Below are 21598 nucleotides of genomic sequence, written 5' to 3'. Positions count from 1 at the left end.
CAGGTTTCAGAGTAACAGCCGTGTTAGTCTGTCTTTGCAAAAAGAAAAGGAGGACTTGTGGCACCTCAGAGACTAACCAATTTATTTGAGCATGAGCTTTCGTGAGCTACAGTTCACTTCATCGGTGAGCTGTAGCTCACGAAAGCTCATGCTCAAATAAATTGGTTAGTGTCTAAGGTGCCACAAGTCCTCCTTTTCTTTTTGCCTAATAGAGCAGTTTTCAAAGGATACATCGAAACCATTAGCTGAAAAAAAAGCCCCTTGAAAAATGTCTTTAAAAATCACTTTCTGGCTTTTCATCACAAACTAGACAATGTTGATTAAAACAAAAATGTTCACTTTGGTCAAATTAATTTTCCATTTAAAAAAAAAATTGTTCTACAAAATTTCCTCCCCATCTCTACTCATGAATGCTTATCAGTCCTCTTTTCTCAGCTGTATCACGCTGACTTGAGCGAGCCAAATGACAAAGACAAACTGCTTTGATCAGAATTGAAAGAGACGGTAGCTGAGACAGGAAGTTCATGGTAAGGGAACCAGACAATAAAATAAACCCTTGATTATTCAGTTTCTGGTTTCAAAATGTGCTAGTAGTCAGAATGATAAAACAACAACCTCCAAGTTTTGCAAATGTCGACGTCAATCCAGGCCCCATTATCAAGACCTGCTTTTTTTATTATCTAGACCATCCCTGACTGGTGTTTGTCCAACCTACTCTTAAAAATCCCCAATGATGGAGATTCCACAACCTCCCAACACAATTTATTCCAGTGCTTAACCACCCTGACAGTTAGGAAAGTTTTTCCTAATGTCTAACCTAAACTGCCCTTGCGGTGATTTAAGCCCACTGCTTCTTGTCCTATCCTCAGAGGTTAAGAAGAACAATTTTTCCTCCCTCCTCCTTGTAACAACCTTTTATGTACTTGAAAACTGTTATCATGTCCCCTCTCAGTCTTCTCTTCTCCAGACTAAACAAACCCAATTTTTTCAATCTTCCCTCATAAGTCATGTTTTCTAGACCTTTAATCATTTTTGTTGCTCTTCTCTGGACTTTCTCCAATTTGTCCACATCTTTCCTGAAATGTGGAGCCCAGAATTGGACACTACTCCAGGTAAGGCCTAATCAGCGCAGAGTACAGCGGAAGAATTACTTCTTGTGTCTTGCTTCCGCTAATACATCCCAGAATGATGTTTGCATTTTTTACAACAGTTTTACACGGTTGACTCGTATTTAGCTTGTGATCCACTATGACCCCCAGATCCCATTCGGCAGTACTCCTTCCTAGGCAGTCATTTCCCATTTTGTATGTGGGCAACTGATTGTTCCTTCCTAAGTGGAGTACTTTGAATTTGTCTTTATTGAATTTCATCCTATGTACGTCAGAACATTTCTCCAGTTTGTCCAGATCATTTTGAATTTTAATCCAATCCTCCAAAGCACTTGCAATCCCTCCCAGCTTGGTATCGTCCACAAACTTTATAAGTGTACTCTCTGTGCCATTATCTAAATCTTTGATGAAGATATTGAACAGAACCGGACCCAGAACCGATCCCTGCAGGACCCCAATCATTATGTCCTTCCAGCATGACTGTGAACCACTGATAACTACTCTCTGGGAACGATTTTCCAACCAGTTATGCACCCACCTTTTCATAGCTCCATCTAAGTTGTATTTCCCTAGTTTGTTTATGAGAAGGTCATGCGAGACAGTGTCAAAAGCCTGCTGTGAGACATTACAATGCAGCTTGTCACCTGAGAAATGGGTGGGAAAAATTAACCTCCCAGCCTAACAAATGCTCAATGCAGTTTGTAAAAAAAGTTGATTGGCTTAATGAGATTTGGGTGGAAATAGTCACAGAGTTACTTTTCCCTGGTTATTTAGCAGATTGAGTTTGTTGAGGAAATTTGAATAGGTAGAGGCAGATGGAAGCACAGTTCACCTTGTGGCAGTCGTTTGCATATTGCAACCATTAGACCTGATGCTATCATAATCAAATATCATAAATACCTGATGCTATCATAATATCAAAATGTCTGTGACCTAGGGCAATAGGTCACAGACATTTTGCTTTCCTTCAAGGGCTACCATGCAGTTCTGGGTAATTTACAGGGTTATTTCATTTTCCTGTAATTTAAAAAAAAAAAAAAAAGAATCTGGAAAGAATGTTTGCGGCCCTAGTGTTTAATGTACAACTCGCCTTTATCATTCCCAATCTCCTGAAGCAGGCTCAATGTCATCAAATGCGCCTGAATGATTCCTTGCATGTGTTTAAGCAGCACTGATGTGCTGTCATGACATGGCAAGTGCTTGCAAATTGCACAGATCACATATTAAAGTAGCATCTTAAAATCAAATTTGCCTACTAAAGATTTTTCCATCTGCCTTTTCTCATTGGGCTATTATAATGGTGTATTCTATGTATGGAAATTGTAATAAACACAAATGTTTGACAATCAAATGTTATGAATGTATTTTGGTGTCTCTGCTACCATGTATCAAAAGCATCAGTCATCATAGTCATCTGTTAAGAGGTTTTTTTTAATTAGGTGCTGCTTTTTTCTGCCTTGGATAAGCCAATGATAACCTTATGTAAAGTGTAGGCTGTATAGTGGGTTAGAAATGATGACATATAAGACAGAAATGTAAGTTTTAAACACATTGCAAACCATGCAGAAAATGACAGGTTTCAGAGTAGCAGCCGTGTTAGTCTGTATCCGCAAAAAGAAAAGGAGAACTTGTGGCACCTTAGAGACTAACCAATTTATTTGAGCATAAACTTTCGTGAGCTGCAGCTCACTTCATCGGATGCATGCAGTGGAAAATACAGTGGGGAGATTTATATACACAGAGAACATGAAACAATGGGTGTTACCAGACACACTGTAACCAGAGCGATCACTTAGGTGAGCTATTACCAGCAGGAGAGTGGGGGAGGCGGGAAGGAACCTTTTGTAGTGATGCACTCTAAGGTGCCACAAGTCCTCTTGTTCTTCATGCAGAAAATGTGATAATTCACTGGCATGATACCACACACGCGAGTTAACAAATTCAGCTTAACACACATCAAACTACAGCTCTTCTGGAAAAGGTGTCACTTCCTTTTCAGCAGTTGGGAGTGGAGCCATTGTTATTCTGGTAGCAAGAAAATAATCAGATCCATACTTGGATGAGCTGGCTGCCTGTGTTCTGCCGGCTAGAAAACCCACTCGTGCATTGCATCCTCCAGGTGTGCAGAGATTATGCCACAATACCTGCACAAGTTGCTCGGAGGCTCACGGCCATTTCATCCCTTCCGTGGATCAGCTTTTTTTTTTTTTTTTAAACATGGAGGATAAGGAGCATGTGTCCAATAGGATTCGAAAGCTGGACAGACACAAGGAGCAACTGCCAACCAGTGGGCTAAATTCTGCTGTCAGTTCTGGCAGTGTCAATGAGTAGTTCCTCTCGCAAAGTGAATTTTACAGTCCTTAACCCAAATTCTGAGTACTAAGAGCAGAGTTAAAAGGCAAAATGATAAACAGAAATGGTCAAAAAATGTTTTCTCTGAAAAGTTGTGATAGATACTAAAATTTCTGGGGGTTCTTCCAAATGTTTTTGTGGATTATTTTTCAGTTTTTTGATTAAATGTTTATTTTACATCTCTTTTCTCCCCCCCACCCCCACTTTTTTTTCCAGAGGGAAGGAAAAGTGGGGAAAAACAAACAAACAATGATAAAAATGGGGAAAAAACTGGCTTTTGAAAAACTAGAAAATTTCAATCAAAACAAAATTCCCTGGGAAAAATTTTTTTTCCCCCCAGATAAGGCATTTTTCATTGGGGAAAAAGTGTTTTAAATAAAAACATCTGAGCAGTTCTAGTGGTAAGTGTCCTGTGCCTGGCTTCCATTACAGCATCTCCTTTCGGGAGCATGGGTAGACTGCACCAGTCACTAAAACATGTACACGTTTTCCTATTGTACACAGGGCCATAGTTATAAGTACAAAAGGAACTCAGTGGTCCAGGTAGGAATTAACACTTCACTCTTTTGGTCCTGACTATACAGAGTGGAATGTTTGAGCACAATAAGGTAATAGCTCCCTTAGAGCTGGGGGAATAATTGACTTGTGTGTGTGTGTTCAGTGGCTGAACTGAAAAAAAAATCAGTTTGTTTAGATATGAAATTGATTTTTTTTCTTGATGAAACAAAATCTAAATTTTTTTTGTTCAACTTCAGTGAAATGTTTCAAACATTGTTTCACAAATATCGATGGGAAACAAAACGTCAAAATCATTCTTTTTGAAAGTCAAAATTGATTTTGACATTTCCAATTTTTTTTTTTTGGCTGAAACTATTCACCCAATTCATCCTGAATTCATGAGCAGATTCATTACTCTGAAAAATGCATTTTTTTGGCTAATTTACTTATTCACCAAATACATTTTGTGCAGCTCTAATCCCACTGGAGATGGCTTGACTGAGCTAGGAATGGCCGTTTCAAATCTCTTGTTCTCAGGGTATGTCTACACTACGGAATAAGGTCGAATTTATAGAAGTCGGTTTTTTAGAAATCGGTTTTATATATTCGAGTGTGTGTCCCCCCACAGAAAATGCTCTAAGTGCATTAAGTGCATTAACTCGGCGGAGTGCTTCCACAGTACCGAGGCTAGAGTCGACTTCCGGAGCGTTGCACTGTGGGTAGCTATCCCACAGTTCCCGCAGTGTCCGCTGCCCATTGGAATTCTGGGTTGAGATCCCAATGCCTGATGTGGCTAAAACATTGTCGCGGGTGGTTCTGGGTACATATCGTCAGGCCCCCGTTCCCTCCCTCCCTCCGTGAAAGCAAGGGCAGACAATCATTTCGCGCCTTTTTTCCTGGGTTACCTGTGCAGACGCCATACCACGGCAAGCATGGAGCCCGCTCAGGTAACCGTCACCCTATGTCTCCTGGGTGCTGGCAGACGCGGTACGGCTTTGCTGCACAGTAGCAGCAACCCATTGCCTTCTGGCAGCAGACGGTGCAATACGACTGGTAGTCGTCCTCGTCATGTCCGAGGTGCTCCTGGCCACGTCGGCTGGGAGCGCCTGGGCAGACATGGGCGCAGGGACTAAATTTGGAGTGACTTGACCAGGTCATTCTCTTTAGTCCTGCAGTCAGTCCTATTGAACTGTCTTATGGTGAGTGGGCAGGCGTACTGTACCATCTTCTGCCAGGCAGGCAAGAGATGAGGATTGCTAGCAGGTGTACTGTACCATCTTCTGCCGAGCAGCCATGAGATGTGGATGGCATGCAGTCCTTCTGCACCGTCTGCTGCCAGCCAAAGATGTAAAAGATAGATGGAGTGGGTCAAAACAAGAAAAAGACCAGATTTGTTTTGTACTCATTTGCCTCCTCCCCTGTCTAGGGGACTCATTCCTCTAGGTCACACTGCAGTCACTCACAGAGAAGGTGCAGCGAGGTAAATCTAGCCATGTATCAATCAGAGGCCAGGCTAACCTCCTTGTTCCAATAAGAATGATAACTTAGGTGCACCATTTCTTATTGGAACCCTCCGTGAAGTCCTGCCTGAAATACTCCTTGATGTAAAGCCACCCCCTTTGTTGATTTTAGCTCCCTGAAGCCAACCCTGTAAGCCGTGTCGTCAGTCGCCCCTCCCTCCGTCAGAGCAACGGCAGACAATCGTTCCGCGCCTTTTTTCTGTGCGGACGCCATACCAAGGCAAGCATGGAGGCCGCTCAGCTCACTTTGGCAATTAGGAGCACATTAAACACCACACGCATTATCCAGCAGTATATGCAGCACCAGAACCTGGCAAAGCGATACCGGGCGAGGAGGCGACGTCAGCGCGGTCACGTGAGTGATCAGGACATGGACACAGATTTCTCTGAAAGCATAGGCCCTGCCAATGCATGCATCATGGTGCTAATGGGGCAGGTTCATGCTGTGGAACGCCGATTCTGGGCTCGGGAAACAAGCACAGACTGGTGGGACCGCATAGTGTTGCAGGTCTGGGATGATTCCCAGTGGCTGTGAAACTTTCGCATGCGTAAGGGCACTTTCATGGAACTTTGTGACTTGCTTTCCCCTGCCCTGAGGCGCATGAATACCAAGATGAGAGCAGCCCTCACAGTTGAGAAGCGAGTGGCAATAGCCCTGTGGAAGCTTGCAACTCCAGACAGCTACCGGTCTGTCGGGAATCAATTTGGAGTGGGCAAATCTACTGTGGGGGCTGCTGTGATGCAAGTAGTCCACGCAATCAAAGATCTGCTGATATCAAGGGTAGTGACCCTGGGAAATGTGCAGGTCATAGTGGATGGCTTTGCTGCAATGGGATTCCCTAACTGTGGTGGGGCTATAGACGGAACCCATATCCCTATCTTGGCACCGGAGCACCAAGCCACCGAGTACATAAACCGCAAGGGGTATTTTTCGATAGTGCTGCAAGCTCTGGTGGATCACAAGGGACGTTTCACCAACATCAACGTGGGATGGCCGGGAAAGGTACATGACGCTCGCATCTTCAGGAACTCTGGTCTGTTTCAAAAGCTGCAGGAAGGGACTTTATTCCCAGACCAGAAAATAACTGTTGGGGATGTTGAAATGCCTATATGTATCCTTGGGGACCCAGCCTACCCCTTAATGCCATGGCTCATGAAGCCGTACACAGGCAGCCTGGACAGTAGTCAGGAGCTGTTCAACTACAGGCTGAGCAAGTGCAGAATGGTGGTAGAATGTGCATTTGGACGTTTAAAGGCGCGCTGGCGCAGTTTACTGACTCGCTTAGACCTCAGCGAAACGAATATTCCCACTGTTATTACTGCTTGCTGTGTGCTCCACAATATCTGTGAGAGTAAGGGGGAGACGTTTATGGCGGGGTGGGAGGTTGAGGGAAATCGCCTGGCTGCTGGTTACGCGCAGCCAGACACCAGGGCGGTTAGAAGAGCACAGGAGGGCGCGGTACGCATCAGAGAAGCTTTGAAAACCAGTTTCATGACTGGCCAGGCTACGGTGTGAAAGTTCTGTTTGTTTCTCCTTGATGAAACCCCCCGCCCCTTGGTTCACTCTACTTCCCTGTAAGCTAACCACCCGCCCCTCCTCCCTTCAATCACCGCTTGCAGAGGCAATAAAGTCATTGTTGCTTCACATTCATGCATTCTTTATTCATTCATCACACAAATAGGGGGATGACTACCAAGGTAGCCCAGGAGGGGTGGTGGAGGAGAGAAGGAAAATGCCACACAGCACTTTAAGCACAGCACTTTAAAAGTTTACAACTTTACAATTTATTGAATGACAGCCTTCTTTTTTTTTGGGCAATCCTCTGTGGTGGAGTGGCTGGTTGGCCGGAGGCCCCCACACCGCGTTCTTGGGCATCTGGGTGTGGAGGCTATGGAACTTGGGGAGGAGGGCGGTTGGTTACAGAGGGGCAGCAGTGGCAGTCTGTGCTCCAGCTGCCTTTGCTGCAGCTCAACCATACACTGGAGCATACTGGTTTGGTCCTGCAGCAGCCTCAGCATTGAATCCTGCCTCCTCTCATCACGCTGCCGCCACATTTGAGCTTCAGCCCTGTCTTCAGCCCGCCACTTACTCTCTTCAGCCCGCCACTTACTCTCTTCAGCCCGCCACCTCTCCTCCCGGTCATTTTGTGCTTTCCTGCACTCTGACATTATTTGCCTCCACGCATTCGTCTGTGCTCTGTCAGTGTGGGAGGACAGCATGAGCTCGGAGAACATTTCATCGCGAGTGCGTTTTTCTTTCTTTCTAAGCTTCACTAGCCTCTGGGAAGGAGAAGATCCTGTGATCATTGAAACACATGCAGCTGGTGGAGAAAAAAAAAGGGACAGCGGTATTTAAAAAGACACATTTTATAAAACAGTGGCTACACTCTTTCAGGGTAAACCTTGCTGTTAACATTACATACATAGCACATGTGCTTTCGTTACAAGGTCGCATTTTGCCTCCTCCCACCGCATGACTACCCCCTCAACCTTCCCCCCTCCCTGTGGCTAACAGCGGGGAACATTTATGTTTAGCCACAGGCAAACAGCCCAGCAGGAATGGGCTCCTCTGAGTGTCCCCTGAAGAAAAGCACTCTATTTCAACCAGGTGACCATGAATTATATCTCACTCTCCTGAGGATAACACAGAGAGATAAAGAACGGATGTTGTTTGAATGCCAGCAAACATACACTGCAATGCTTTGTTCTACAATGATTCCCGAGTACGTGTTACTGGCCTGGAGTCGTAAAGTGTCCTACCATGAAGGACGCAATAAGGCTGCCCTCCCCAGAAACTTTTTGCAAAGGCTTTAGGACTACATCTAGGAGAACCGCAAATGCCAGGGCAAAGTAATCCTTTCACATGCTTGCTTTTAAACCATGTATAGTATTTTAAAAGGTACACTCACCAGAGGTCCCTTCTCCGCCTGCTGGGTCTAGGAGGCAGCCTTGGGTGGGTTCGGGGGGTACTGGCTCCAGGTCTAGGGTGAGAAACAGTTCCTGGCTGTCGGGAAAACCGGTTTCTCCGCTTGCTTGCTGTGAGCTATCTACAACCTCCTCCTCATCATCATCTTCTTCGTCCCCAAAACCTGCTTCCATATTGCCTCCATCTCCATTGAAGGAGTCAAACAACATGGCTGGGGTAGTGGTGGCTGAACCCCCTAAAATGGCATGCAGCTCATCATAGAAGCGGCATGTTTGGGGCTCTGACCCAGAGCGGCTGTTTGCCTCTCTGGTTTTCTGGTAGGCTTGCCTCAGCTCCTTCAGTTTCACGCGGCACTGCTTCGGGTCCCTGTTATGGCCTCTGTCCTTCATGCCCTGGGAGATTTTCACAAAGGTTTTGGCATTTCGAAAACTGGAACGGAGTTCTGATAGCACGGATTCCTCTCCCCAAACAGCGATCAGATCCCGTACCTCCCATTCGGTCCATGCTGGAGCTCTTTTGCGATTCTGGGACTCCATCATGGTCACCTGCAGCTTGCCACGCTGGCCAAACAGGAAATGAGATTCAAAAGTTCGCGGTTCTTTTCCTGTCTACCTGGCCAGTGCATCTGAGTTGAGAGTGCTGTCCAGAGCGGTCATAATGGAGCACTCTGGGATAGCTCCCGGAGGCCAATACCATCGAATTGTGTCCACAGTACCCCAAATTCGAGCCGGCAACGTCGATTTAAGCGCTAATCCACTTGTCAGGGGTGGAGTAAGGAAATCGATTTTAAGAGCCCTTTAAGTCGAAATAAAGGGCTTCATTGTGTGGACGGGTGCAGGTTTACATCTATTTAACGCTGCTAAATTTGACCTAAAGTCCTAGTGTAGACCAGGGCTCAGACAGTTATGTGTACGGGTAAATTGCTTTCTGAATTCAGACCTCGTTTTTCTGTATTCCCATCCAGGTGGAAAGTGATGGCATATATATTCTAAAGGAAAGCCAATGATTGACCTAGTGCAAATCTTTAGACCTGAGTAAGGAAAGAGCTAGAATGCTCTCACCCTTGCTCACAAAGAGAGGTACCTCTGTCCTTGCTACGCCCCATTTGAATTCAGTGGAACTGCTTGCAAAGTGAAGCACCACTCGCCCTGAGTCAGTATCGCAGAATCTGGCCCTGCTAGAGATTTTCTTGTGTTTTTGATTTTACTGCACCTGAGCTGAAAGCTCTAAGAAGAGAAGTACACTTCCAACATCATCTCTGCTGACTGCAATACTTCAAGGACCATCAGCTACATCCTGTTTTCACATCAAACCTTTGTAACCTGAAATAGACACCTGGTGGTAACTTTTTGGCAGCCCAGCTCTGAAGAGCTTACAATATCATGACCAGACAGTGACGTGCTTTACAAGCCTCTGCAAGGGAGTAAGAGACAGTAAAAACCTCCCTTATCCTGGATGTAGGCATGAAGCAGTGAGCAGGCACTGCTGGTACTCCCTATGCCACAGGTGGATGGGGAGCGGGTAGAGAATGAGTTGAGCCCTGTTTCTCTCCCTTTTTGCTGCCGGGAGTAGCTGAGCTGGCCTGGTGGATGTTGTAACTTGCAGATGGTATAGGCCAGAAGCAACCTGCAACCGCTTGTCATCCCCTTCCAGAAAAGGGGGGAAGGGCAGCTTGCACACCACTCCTTGCTCAGCGATGTGTCTCAGATCACCATCTAGCCCCAAATGTGTAAGACACCGACACAACACCCCTGTGACATAGGCAAGTACTAGGCTCTGAAGATACCCTACTGAGCAACTTCCCACCGTTAAGTCTGAGCTCCCAAACTAAAGAGAGGCAGGAACTCCCCTAGCTCGCCAAGATTTTTGGCCCTTTGAGGCCCTCTGAATAACATTAGTGTCTATTTTACACAGACTGGCTCCCTGGTAGTATCTCGCTTTGCCTGGAGTGCCTAAAGCTTGCATCTGTTTGAGATGGATTTTTTCCAGATCCCTGGTCTCAAGAATGAACACCTATTAAGCCACATGTTCTGTCCTCCTTCCATGCTTCCCTTCCTGCAGTGCCAATTGGTCATTACTTATTGATCTCGTGTTATACATAAATTACTCTTGTAAGTTAATGAAAATAACACTTGACACTGTAATGAAACTTCCAAGGACATTAGAAAGTAGTCAACCATTTGGTATCAGCGGCCTTAAACCTACTAGCCAAAGCCTGATGTGAGTGGGACATCAAGACCCCGAAAATCCATTTCTGGGTGAAGACTTGGTACCTCCTATTGTTACTAGAACATCGTTGCTAGCTAGAGCTCAGAGAGGGAATTTCTGTCTCTTTTTTTCTTGGAATTCTTAGAATTCCCAATTCCAAATGTTTCAGTCTTTACTCCTAACTCTGTGTGATCATTTAAAGTTCAGCTAAAAATGTCCATGTTAGTTTGTTGGTGGGGAACTCCATTTCCCTTTTCTAATTCCTGGGATAGGAGATATAACGGTGTCTGCCTACTACCTTCCCACTCCAACATTCTCCTCTCCCAGCCCACCAGTCTCCTGGCCCCCTCTCATTCTCCTTGTACACCTTCTCACAGCCGGCCATTCCTCACCTGCCTTTGCAGTCTTCCTGTCCTCCAGACATCAGAAAGGAGATGGGGTTGGATCATTCCTATGTTCCAGTGATTTCCAGTCATTGGGGCCATCAACAGATAGATTAAGTTAGTGAATCCCTGAGTCTGCTCTCATTTACCTCCGGGACCATCCTGGTGGCCAGATAGCACTAGGCTTGGGGCAGGGCAAAAGTGGCTTAAAGCCATTTTACCAACCCTTCTCCTCCCTAGAGTGGCAACTTGGGATCTGGGCCTTTAGGTGCTATATAAGTGTTTAATATTATTATTGGTTTCAGAATAGTAGCCGTGTTAATCTGTATTCGCAAAAAGAAAAGGAGTACTAGTGGCACCTTAGAGGCTAACCAATTTATTTGAGCATAAGCTTTCGTGAGCTACAAAAGGTATGTATGCATCCGATGAAGTGAGCTGTCGCTCACAAAAGCTTATGCTCAAATAAATTGGTTAGCCTCTAAGGTGCCACTAGTACTCCTTTTCTTTTTGTGAATATTATTATTGTTGATATTCTTTGAGTGTCTGTGGTTCAGTTTGTTAAATGGTTTTTAGTTACAGTTAACTGTGAGAGGCTGCATTTCTGGAATTATTTTCCTTTGGGAAATGAATTAATAAAATTGCTTTGAAGAGATTATTATGAAAAAATGGTAAATTGTAGGTGGGAGGGTGAATTTGCAAAAATGCTTCAGTGCACAAAGTCCTTTCCATTTTGCAAAATGTATTACAGTTCCAAGCTGTACAAGTATCATGGCAATGCTTTTGGAAAGTAATCATAGGCTGTATCCAGCTCTTGTTCAGGGGGCTCAAAATGCAGTGATTTTATTCTCCATGTTTTGAACATAACACAGGAATAGCTATACTGGATCAAACCAAAGGTCCATCTAGCCCAGTATCCTGTCTTCTGACAGTGGCCAATGCCAGATGCTTCAGAGGGAATGAACAGAACAGGTAATCATCAAGTGATCCATCCCATCATCCAGTCCCAGCTTCTGGCAGTTGAAGGTTTAAAGATACCTGGAGTGTGGGGTTGTGTCCCTGATCATCTTGGCTAATGGCCGTTGATGGACCTGTCCTCCATGAACTTATCTAGTCTTTTTTTGAACCCAGTTATACTTTTGGCCATTACAGGATCCCACGGCAATGAATTCCACAGGATGACTGTGTCAAGGTTCCTTCCCCACTCTGAACTCTAGGGTACAGATGTGGGGACCTGCATGAAAACCACCCAAGCTTACTTTTACCAGCTTAGGTTAAAACTTCCCCAAGGTACAAACTATTTTACCCTTTGCCCTTGGACTTCCACTGCCACCACCAAACGTTTATCTGGGTTTATTGGGAAAACGTTGTTTGGAAATGTCTTTCCCCCCAAAATCCTCCCAACCCTTGCACCCCACTTCCTGGGGAAGGTTTGGTAAAAATCCTCACCAATTTGCATAGGTGACTACAGACCCAAACCCTTGGATCTTAGAACAATGAAAAAAGCATTCAGTTCTTGAAAAGAAACATTTTAATAGAAGAAACAGTAAAAAGAATCACCTCTGTAAAATCAGGATGGTAAATACCTTACAGGGTAATTAGATTCAAAACATAGAGAATCCCTCTAGGCAAAACCTTAAGTTACTAAAAGACACACAGACAGGAATATTCATTCTATTCAGCACAGCTTATTTTCTCAGCCATTTAAAGAAATCATAATCTAATGCATATCTAGCTAGATTACTTACTAAGTTCTAAGATTCCATTCCTGTTCTGTCCCCAGCAAAAGCATCACACAGACAGACCCTTTGTTTTTCCCTCCCCCCAGCTTTTGAAAGTATCTTGTCTCCTCATTGGTCATTTTGGTCAGGTGCCAGGCAGGTTATCCTAGCTTCTTAACCCTTTACAGGTGAAAGGGTTTTTCCTCTATCATATCCCCCCTTAGTCGTCCCTTTTCCAAGATAAACCATCCCAGCCTTCTTAATCTCTCCTCGTACAGAAGTTGTTTCATACCCCTCATAATTTTCGTTGGCCTTCGCTGTACCTTTTCCAATTGTAATATGTCTTTTTTTCAGATGGGGTGACCAGAACTGCACGTAATATTCCAGATGTGGGTGTACCATGGACTTATATAGTGGTAGCATTCTGTTCGCTTTTCTGATGGCTGCTGAACACGGAGTGGATGTTTTCAGAGAACTATATCCACAATGGCTCCGAGATCTCTTTCTTGAGTGGTAACTAATTTAGACCCCATCATTGCGTATGTATAGTTGGGATGATGTTTTCCAATGTGAATTACTTTGCACTTATCATCATGGAATTTCACCTGATGCTTTCTTGCCTACTTACCCAGTTTTGTGAAGTCCCTTTGTAATCAGCTTTGGACATAACTATTTTGACTAATTTAGTATCATCTACAAGTTTTGCTGCCTCAGTGTTCACTGCTTTGTCCTGTATTTGTGAATATGTTGAACGGCACAGGTCCCAGTACAGATCCTTGGAGGTCCCCACTATTTAACTCTCCCCATTCTCAAAACTGATCTTTTTTTCCTATCATTTGTTTCCTATCTCTTAACCAGTTACTGATCCCTGAGAGGACCTTCCCTCTTATCTCATGACTGCTTAGTTTGCTTAGGAGCCTTTGGTGAGGGTTGCTTTTGTATCATTGTATTTCATTAGGACCACTGGGTGATGGATGAGTAGAGCTTGCTGCTTATCTTTCAGTGTCTGCTGGGCCTGATTCTGCTCAGTGATACTCTTGTTTTCTGCTGGCAACTCCAGATGCCAAGGGAATTATGCTGACTGTGACAAAGTTCCTCCTCTGCCTTGGTTGGTTCTGCACTTTCTGGTGGATTTGCTCGCCTCAGAGGTTTATGGCAGTCCTCAGTTTGGCTCCTTTTGTTAGTGGCACAAACCTGCCGTTCACTTGGTTAACCTCATCACTGGCCAGCATGGGGAAAAGGAGGAGAACAATCCCCGCAGTCTCTGCTGGCCCACCTAATGGGTTGGGAGACAGACCAGAGACCTTCCCCTCTGGTGAGATCCACAGTCCAGATCAAATCCTCTTATATCAAATAGGGAGTTGGGGGAATGGAGGGAACCTGGCCCCACCCTCTACTCTGGGTTCCAGCCCAGGGCCCTGTGGATTGCAGCTGTCTATAGTGTCTCCTGTAACAGCTGTGCGACAGCTACAACTCCCTCGGCTACTTCCCTATGGCCTCCTCCCAACACCTTCTTCATCCTCACCACCGGACCTTCCTCCTGATGTCTGATAACACTTATACTCCTCAGTTCTCCAGCAGTATGCCTTCTCACTCCCAGCTTCTTGCGCGCCTCTTGCTCCCAGTTCCTCGCACGCACCTCACTAACTGAAGTGAACTCCTTTTTAAAACCAGGTGCCCTGATTAGCCTGTCTGTCCTAATTGATTCTGGTAGCTTCTTAATTGGCTCCAGGTGTCCTAATTAGCCTGCCTTAATTGGTTCCAGCAATTGGTTCCTGATTGTACTGGAACAGCCCATTATTTTACTCAGGGAAAAGGGATCTGCTTAATCTGGGGCTAATATATCTACCTTCTATCAATCTCCTGTAGCCATCTGGCCTGACCCTGTCACATGACATAAAACTGGCATGAATCAGAGGTGAATCAGGCCCTGGATATTTGCCACATTTTGCCATTAATTGAATTATTTGATTTTGTTTAAAGTATTCACCCAACTTGATTGCTAGTTGAATGGTATTTGTTGGATAATTTATTCAGACAAATGTTCAGTGAATGAATTTTTAGTTTGTTTGGTTTTTTTATGTTGTTGAACCAATCCTGAACTTGCAAAACTTTAAATTTTCTGCTGGTTCAATAGTGTGACTTTCATTTTGTTTATAGTCTTCCTCTTGTTTGCTTGTTAGTGAATGGAAAGGGTATGTAGTCAGGTATGCAATGGGAAAAAAACCAGCTGTCTTAATACCCAGGGCTTGTTAAGTAGATGAACTGTTCTGTATAATATGCCTTTACAAACTACAGCTGTGAATGGAGTGACTGTCACCTCCTTGTTCTTAGGCTACAAAACCTTGAATGTGTTTGAAGTATTGTGCTGTTACAGCATTCTTTGGAGCGCTAAAGGATTCATGGAGTGTTACAGATTCCTCACTCCAGAAAGCTGATAAAAACTGAGACATTTTGCTGCAATGGTGACTCACTAGAAGGGAATGTGGTCCATTAAAAAGGCATTTGAGTTGGATGCAGGTAGAACTACTGAGCTAAAGAATGTGTCTGGGGTTTGCTTTTCATTAAATAGCAATGCCATTCTATACATGCCAACTGGGAGAGGATTTTGATTAGCTATGGAGTGTGCCATGATGTTTGGGGTCTGAGGCTCAGGAAGTGGTAGCTTTGAACATGCAGACTCCCTGTTTGTAGTTTTGGGGCACTTGTGCTTTGGCATATAGGTGATCAGGTTTAGGGGCACCAAACCTGTCACCTGTTTATGCAAACATTTGTGCCTGAAAAGTGTGTGTGAATGCACAGGGGTGTGCATGAGCAAAAAGAGACAAGGTCAAGGCCATTGGGAAATATCAGGTCCCATAAACCAATTACTATGGGAGTGGGTGGATATTGAAGACTGCCATTGATTTCAGGGGGGTTTGCATCATGACCTGGTAGCAGAAGGACCCAAGTCCCATTGACTTTCCATGGTGGTTAGGCACCTAAATACCTTTGAGGATCTGGGCATGAATTGCCTAAGTCACTTTTGAAAATGGAACTTAGGCTCTTAAGTCATTTAGGTGCTTTTGAAGATGTTACCCTGGGCCTAGGGAAATTATGATGTTTTCCCTAGTGGTTTTGTTTTATTTGCTATACCTAAGTCCTCTATAGGTCTGATTTTGATTTTTCTCATGACCTCTGTGTCCCTATGTATCATTTTAATATTCTTGTATCAAAGCAAAGTCCAGATTTTGAAGATATGGGGACAAGCTGTTTCTGGGGTGATTACAGCAGTCGTCCATTTAAGCAGCGCAATGCTTTGCAGCTGACCCTCTCCCCCCTCCATGCCCCAAGTGTTCAAAAATAGCTAAATGTTGGTTACTGCAAACTTCAGCCTGGCTGGTAGCCCAGGTAAATGCATTAAAAAATAGTCAAGGGTCAAACCTGACCTTTAGACTGTGACAGCTGCGGGGTAATTGCTCTGAAATCATTCCTTTCCCCAGAAAAAAAAGTGTGTTGAACATTGACCCCCTGATTCTATTAAAGGGGGTATTTTTTCCTAGTCTTTTGACACTTGGTGCCAAGTGGCACTAGCCCCGTCAATCCTGTTGATTCTAGAGTTTGGCACGTACGACTTAATAGGCTGAAAGTGTCATGAAATATTTATGGTTCTTTATGCTGAACTGTCTCAGAAGCTTTCAGCCTTTACATGGAGGCACATCATTTGCATTGCAGGCTGAGCTGAAGGTGACATATTGGATCATGTTTACCTTTTATAAATCAAATGTCTTCTCCCTAACGAGAAATGCTTGCTAGGGTTAGGAGAGAAAGGGCCCTATTTCATAGGGGATGCTGTTCATTGTTCTGATGTTTTCACAACAGTGGTTTTTTTTTTTCCTCTTTCACACACTGACCTCAGGTTATAGTCCTGATTTTTATTTCCCCTTGTGATTAATATCTGATCTTGTATATTGGGTTTTTCTAGTGTCTTAAGAAGCCACATAATTTAATAATCTACTTTCCATCTGTGTCTGAAAAAAGTGTATTTACAGATAGAAAACATTTGCAGCGTCTTAAATCTCAGCGTGGAGTAGATTTTCTGTAAATTGGAACCAAAACTAAAGGGAAAATGTCCCTGAACCAAGAGGGGGAAAAGATAGACAAGAGAAAATGCCAGGAAAATCGTTTCCTAGGGCATAAAAATCCTCTTATTGAAGCAGGGGATAATTCTGTGTCCAATTTTAAAAGTGCAAAAGTTTCCTATGTCAAAGATATTATTGGTGTGTGTTCATGAAGTTGGGAATTTGAGAGGACTGTGGTTCTTTAGTGAGAGGAATTAAAGAGAATGAAAAGGGGGAACATTTCAGAAAAGAGCATTTTAAAGCAATGCTGGACTGGATGTTTTTCTAAAAGATATGCTCTAATAAATTCAGGGAAGTCCTACAGCCTGTATTACCCAGGAGGTCAGATTATATGATCACAGTGGTCCCTTCTGGCCTTAAAAATCTATGAATTTATGGATTTTTTTCATGCAGGAACATAGCCTTGTGAAATTTCCAGATGGATTTCTCATCTAAAGGGGTTTGGATAAAGTGATAGAACTTGGATACTTCTCTGGGCATGATGAAGTTCTCCTATCTCTGCTTTAGGCCTGACCATACCTCTTTATGTGGGATTTCTGTCTTCCCTGAAGTGCATAGGACATACATATCACACCCCCAGGACAGGATGCATTACTGGCACATGGGTCTCTAAAACTTCTAGGTTTTCCTTTTTTCATAGAATCATAGAATATCAGGGTTGGAAGGGACCTCAGGAGGTCATCTAGTCCAACCCCCTGCTCAAAGCAGGACCAATCCCCAACTAAATCATCCTAGCTAGGGCTTTGTCAAGCCTAATCTTAAAAATATCCAAGGAAGGAGATTCCACCACCTCCCTAGGTAACGCATTCCAGTGTTTCACCACCCTCCTAGTGAAAATGTTTTTCCTAATATCCAACCTAAACCTCCCCCACTGCAACTTGAGACCATTACTCCTTGTTCTGTCATCAGCTACCACTGAGAACAGTCTAGATCCATCCTCTTTGGAACCCCTTTTCAGGTAGTTGAAAGCAGCTATCAAATCCCCCCTCACTCTTCTCTTCCGCAGGCTAAACAATCCCAGTTCCCTCAGCCTCTCCTCATAAGTCATGTGTTCCAGTCCCCTAATAATTTTTGTTGCCCTCCGCTGGACTCTTTCCAATATTTTCACATCCTTCTTGTCGTGTGGGCCCAAAACTGGACACAGTACTCCAGATGAGGCCTCACCAATGTCGAATAGAGGGGAACGATCACGTCCCTCAATCTGTTGGCATCATTTTTGATTTCATCTATTTTCTTATAGAGACTGACACAACATAGTGAAAGGGATGTCCTTTCGGAGGGCTTTCCATTATTTATTTCTATTTTCTTGAACCAATCATTGCCTGAACTGCCCTCTAAATAGCAGAGTTTAGTTTGTGCATAAAAAGAGATGTTTAATGCTGTGTGACATATTATTGGACAAGCTAGAAAACGTCACTGGAATAATATGATACAGCACTCCTCTGGGTCAAATAAAATGCTATTTAACGCATAGGCCTGAGTGGAGAATGCTAGTTTGTTGCTGTTGGATAGTTATTCTCCCAGAGCTTTGCAGAGTTAATGTTGACTCCCATAAGCTACACTGTGTCCTTATTAAAGGCTGGGTATGGAAGAAAGCAAAGTTAATAATTAAATGAATGGTAGTTTGTTTGGATTGTAAAGAAGGTTGAAATAGTACAGCCCTGAACATCCTATTGGAGTATTTAGATCAATCTTTCGGCTGTGTCATCTAGGGTCAAATCCCGGCTCCACTGAATGAAATTCAATGGGAGTTTTGCCAGGATTTCACCCCTAGTTATTTATGGTCCAATACTGTGTAATTATGGATTGCATCTGTTAGGTGCTGATGAGAACTGATCAAAAAAGAGGAATATGATTTTGTAGACAATTTTGAAATTTAAAATTTCAGTTTGAAAAGGATTTTTTTTTCTGGGGGTGGGGAATATTCTATGACTTTGTATTGATGTTTTTATCTAAATATCTTTTTTAAATCAATTTTTTTTCATTTACTGAAAACTAAGTTTTTAGTTAAAAAATACTGATAATTATTTAAATACATATTTTAGTAAAATATTAATACAAATGTAGCAGGAAATTTGACTGGAAAAATTGAAAATGACAGTAATATTGAAATTGTTTTCTCCAAAAACCTGAATTTTGAAAGGCCACTTTTGACCAACGAACAAATCTTGTGCAAAATATGTATCATTTCTGGGGAAATTTTTTTTTTTTAAAATGGAAAAACCAGCCTGAAAATGTCAAACATCCTGTTTTGACATTTTCTAAACAAAACACTTCTATTTTTCATTTTGAAATGACTTTTTGTTTCTAAATTTAATTTACATAAAACAAATTTTAAAAAACGGTCAAAATCAAGATGAAATGTTTCAATTTGATCAAAATGAAATCTTTCAATTGACCAAAAATAATACATTTTGAGAATTTTGTTTCACAACTTTTTTTTTAATTTTTGGCTTTTCCTCCCAATTTGGGACATTTTCTCCAAAATTTTGATATTTTTTCAGGGGACAGAAAATCAGTTTTCTGACCAGCTCTAAGTCTAAGTGCATATGCTGCAATTCATCTTCTAGGCTGGGCTGTGACATCCAGTAGGAAAGATCGAGGGTGGGATTCCTTTTTCCTTTCTGATCACTAACTATGCTCTGTCAACAGTGCTACATGCAGCCAGGATGGCTCAGTACCTTAGAAGTAGCTCTGTTTCAGCAACTGTAAGTCCACAACGTAACCCCTTAGGAGTTCTTTGGGTCAGAGTTTGTGCAGTCATAGACAAGGTACCTGTATTACGTTCAGCATAGCTGCCGAAGACACAGTGCATTAGTTCTTTTGCCACGCCCTACGCAAACCATTTGTAAGTGAAGCTCTAGCAATGACGTAGCAATAGGAACCAAGTGACTTCTTTGGCTGTGTCACACATGATCAGCTCCTCCCAAATCCCCAGTAAATGTCCTGCCCCTGGATAGTTATTGTAAGAAAGAGTTGGTCAAAAAAAGTATATGCAGCCCTATCTAATGCCCACTGAAGTCACTAGAAAGCCACCATTGTCTTCAGTAGGAGGTGGAGCAAACTCTGGATGAATAATGTCCTCACCAAACATTGCCATTATTTAGCCAATATTCAACTGGGCAAATAGGATGGAGCTGATGGAATAATTTATTTGTCAAAGAATGGCAAAAGGTGGAATATGTATGGAGCCATTGCAACTGGTGTGAATGGAAGTACACTCATTTACACTCACTGAGGAGCTGGGACATTGAATAATATTCACAAGGTCTCTTGTCTAACCACTAGCCAGTATGGCTAGCCAGTGCTCTGACCACTAAGGGAGGTGGTCTAGGGTGATGGTCTCCCAGCCACTAACCAGGAATATGGTTTCATATTCAGCCAGTCAGAGTCTCCTGCCTGTAAATCATGTTATCCCATGCTAAATAACGAGAAACTGCAGCATGTGGAGACAACAGACTGAACTTCTCAGCTGCAGAGCTAAAAACTTCTGCTGTGGAAGTAAGTTTCATATTCAGAAAATCCCAGTACCCCTTGTGCTGTTCTTTAGCCTGATGGTGAGAGAGTGTGAAGAGGCTGTACAAACATGATTTTCTGTCACTTTGAACAGCAGCTGGCTAATCCACCTGACATTAATTCACTTAAGCCGTCACCTTATGAGCAGCAAAGAGAGAAGCTGTCAGAAAGGCTTCGTTCGTAACTGAAATGCTGCTGCCACCATTTTTTTATGATGCAGAAAAAGGCCTGTTCCCTGTGTGCCAACCGAGTTGTCTATGGCACTGACTCCTCAGGGGTCGTAACACATTGCTGTGTCCTGTTACTGAAAACTGGGGCAGAGTTCTTTTTTGCGTGTGCCTGAATATGCTAATTTTTGGTGGTCACAGGTCTGCTTACTATCCATCAAACTTCAGCCAGTAAAATCGTCCCTCTCACTTTGGGTGAATGGCATTGATTTCTGTAGTGTGAACCCTATAGCAGGGAGAAGTTCTCGAGGTCATAAGAGTGTCAGTCCTGCCTTGTGAACGCCTCAGGTCAGGGAACTCAAAACACACTGGAGAGAGAATAAGAAAGCCTATTGCAATGCAGGGCCGAGAACTAAGTCACTTTTCACACAGTCACTCAACTACTAAACACTAATGTATTCATAGAATCATAGAATCATAGAATATCTGGGTTGGAAGGGACCTCAGGAAGTCATCTAGTCCAACCCCCTGCTCAAAGCAGGACCAATCCCCAATTAAATCATCCCAGCCAGGGCTTTGTCAAGCCTGACCTTAAAGACTTCTAAGGAAGGAGATTCTACCACCTCCCTAGGTAACGCATTCCAGTGTTTCACCACCCTCCTAGTGAAAAAGTTTTTCCTAATATCCAACCTAAACCTCCCCCACTGCAACTTGAGACCATTACTCCTTGTCCTGTCCTCTTCTACCACTGAGAATAGTCTAGAACCATCCTCTCTGGAACCACCTCTCAGGTAGTTGAAAGCAGCTATCAAATCCCCCCTCATTCTTCTCTTCTGCAGACTAAACAATCCCAGTTCCCTCAGCCTCTCCTCATAAGTCATGTGTTCCAGACCCCTAATCATTGCTGTAATCTATTTGAACAGGGACTAAAGTATGTCCATATGGAGCAGATCTCCATACTATAGGCCAGTCCTGTTCTATTCCAGTGTATCACTACTCATGGAAGAAAGCTGGCTTATCATACTTCACGTACTTGACGTTCAACCTTTAGGGTCAGACTATGGCTGGTTCCTTCTACCT

The 21598-nt window shown here is 43.5% G+C and overlaps 1 protein-coding gene across 1 annotated transcript; it reads right to left on the bottom strand.

Moving 5' to 3' along the window:
- Positions 1 to 2113: 2113 nt before the first annotated feature.
- Positions 2114 to 8944, bottom strand: LOC311521497 (uncharacterized protein; the record flags this gene model as incomplete). The annotated part of the gene is made up of 3 exons (XM_084629822.1): positions 2114 to 2126; positions 7341 to 7800; positions 8389 to 8944. The coding sequence occupies 3 exons, from the start codon at positions 8942 to 8944 to the stop codon at positions 2114 to 2116; spliced, it is 1029 nt and encodes a 342-aa protein (XP_084485948.1).
- Between the last annotated feature and the right edge of the window lie 12654 nt (positions 8945 to 21598).

This window comes from Lepidochelys olivacea, assembly GCF_965140295.1.
Source record: "Lepidochelys olivacea isolate rLepOli2 genome assembly, chromosome: 6".
Taxonomy (NCBI): domain Eukaryota; kingdom Metazoa; phylum Chordata; order Testudines; family Cheloniidae; genus Lepidochelys; species Lepidochelys olivacea.
This window is presented reverse-complemented; position numbering and strand designations above follow the sequence as displayed.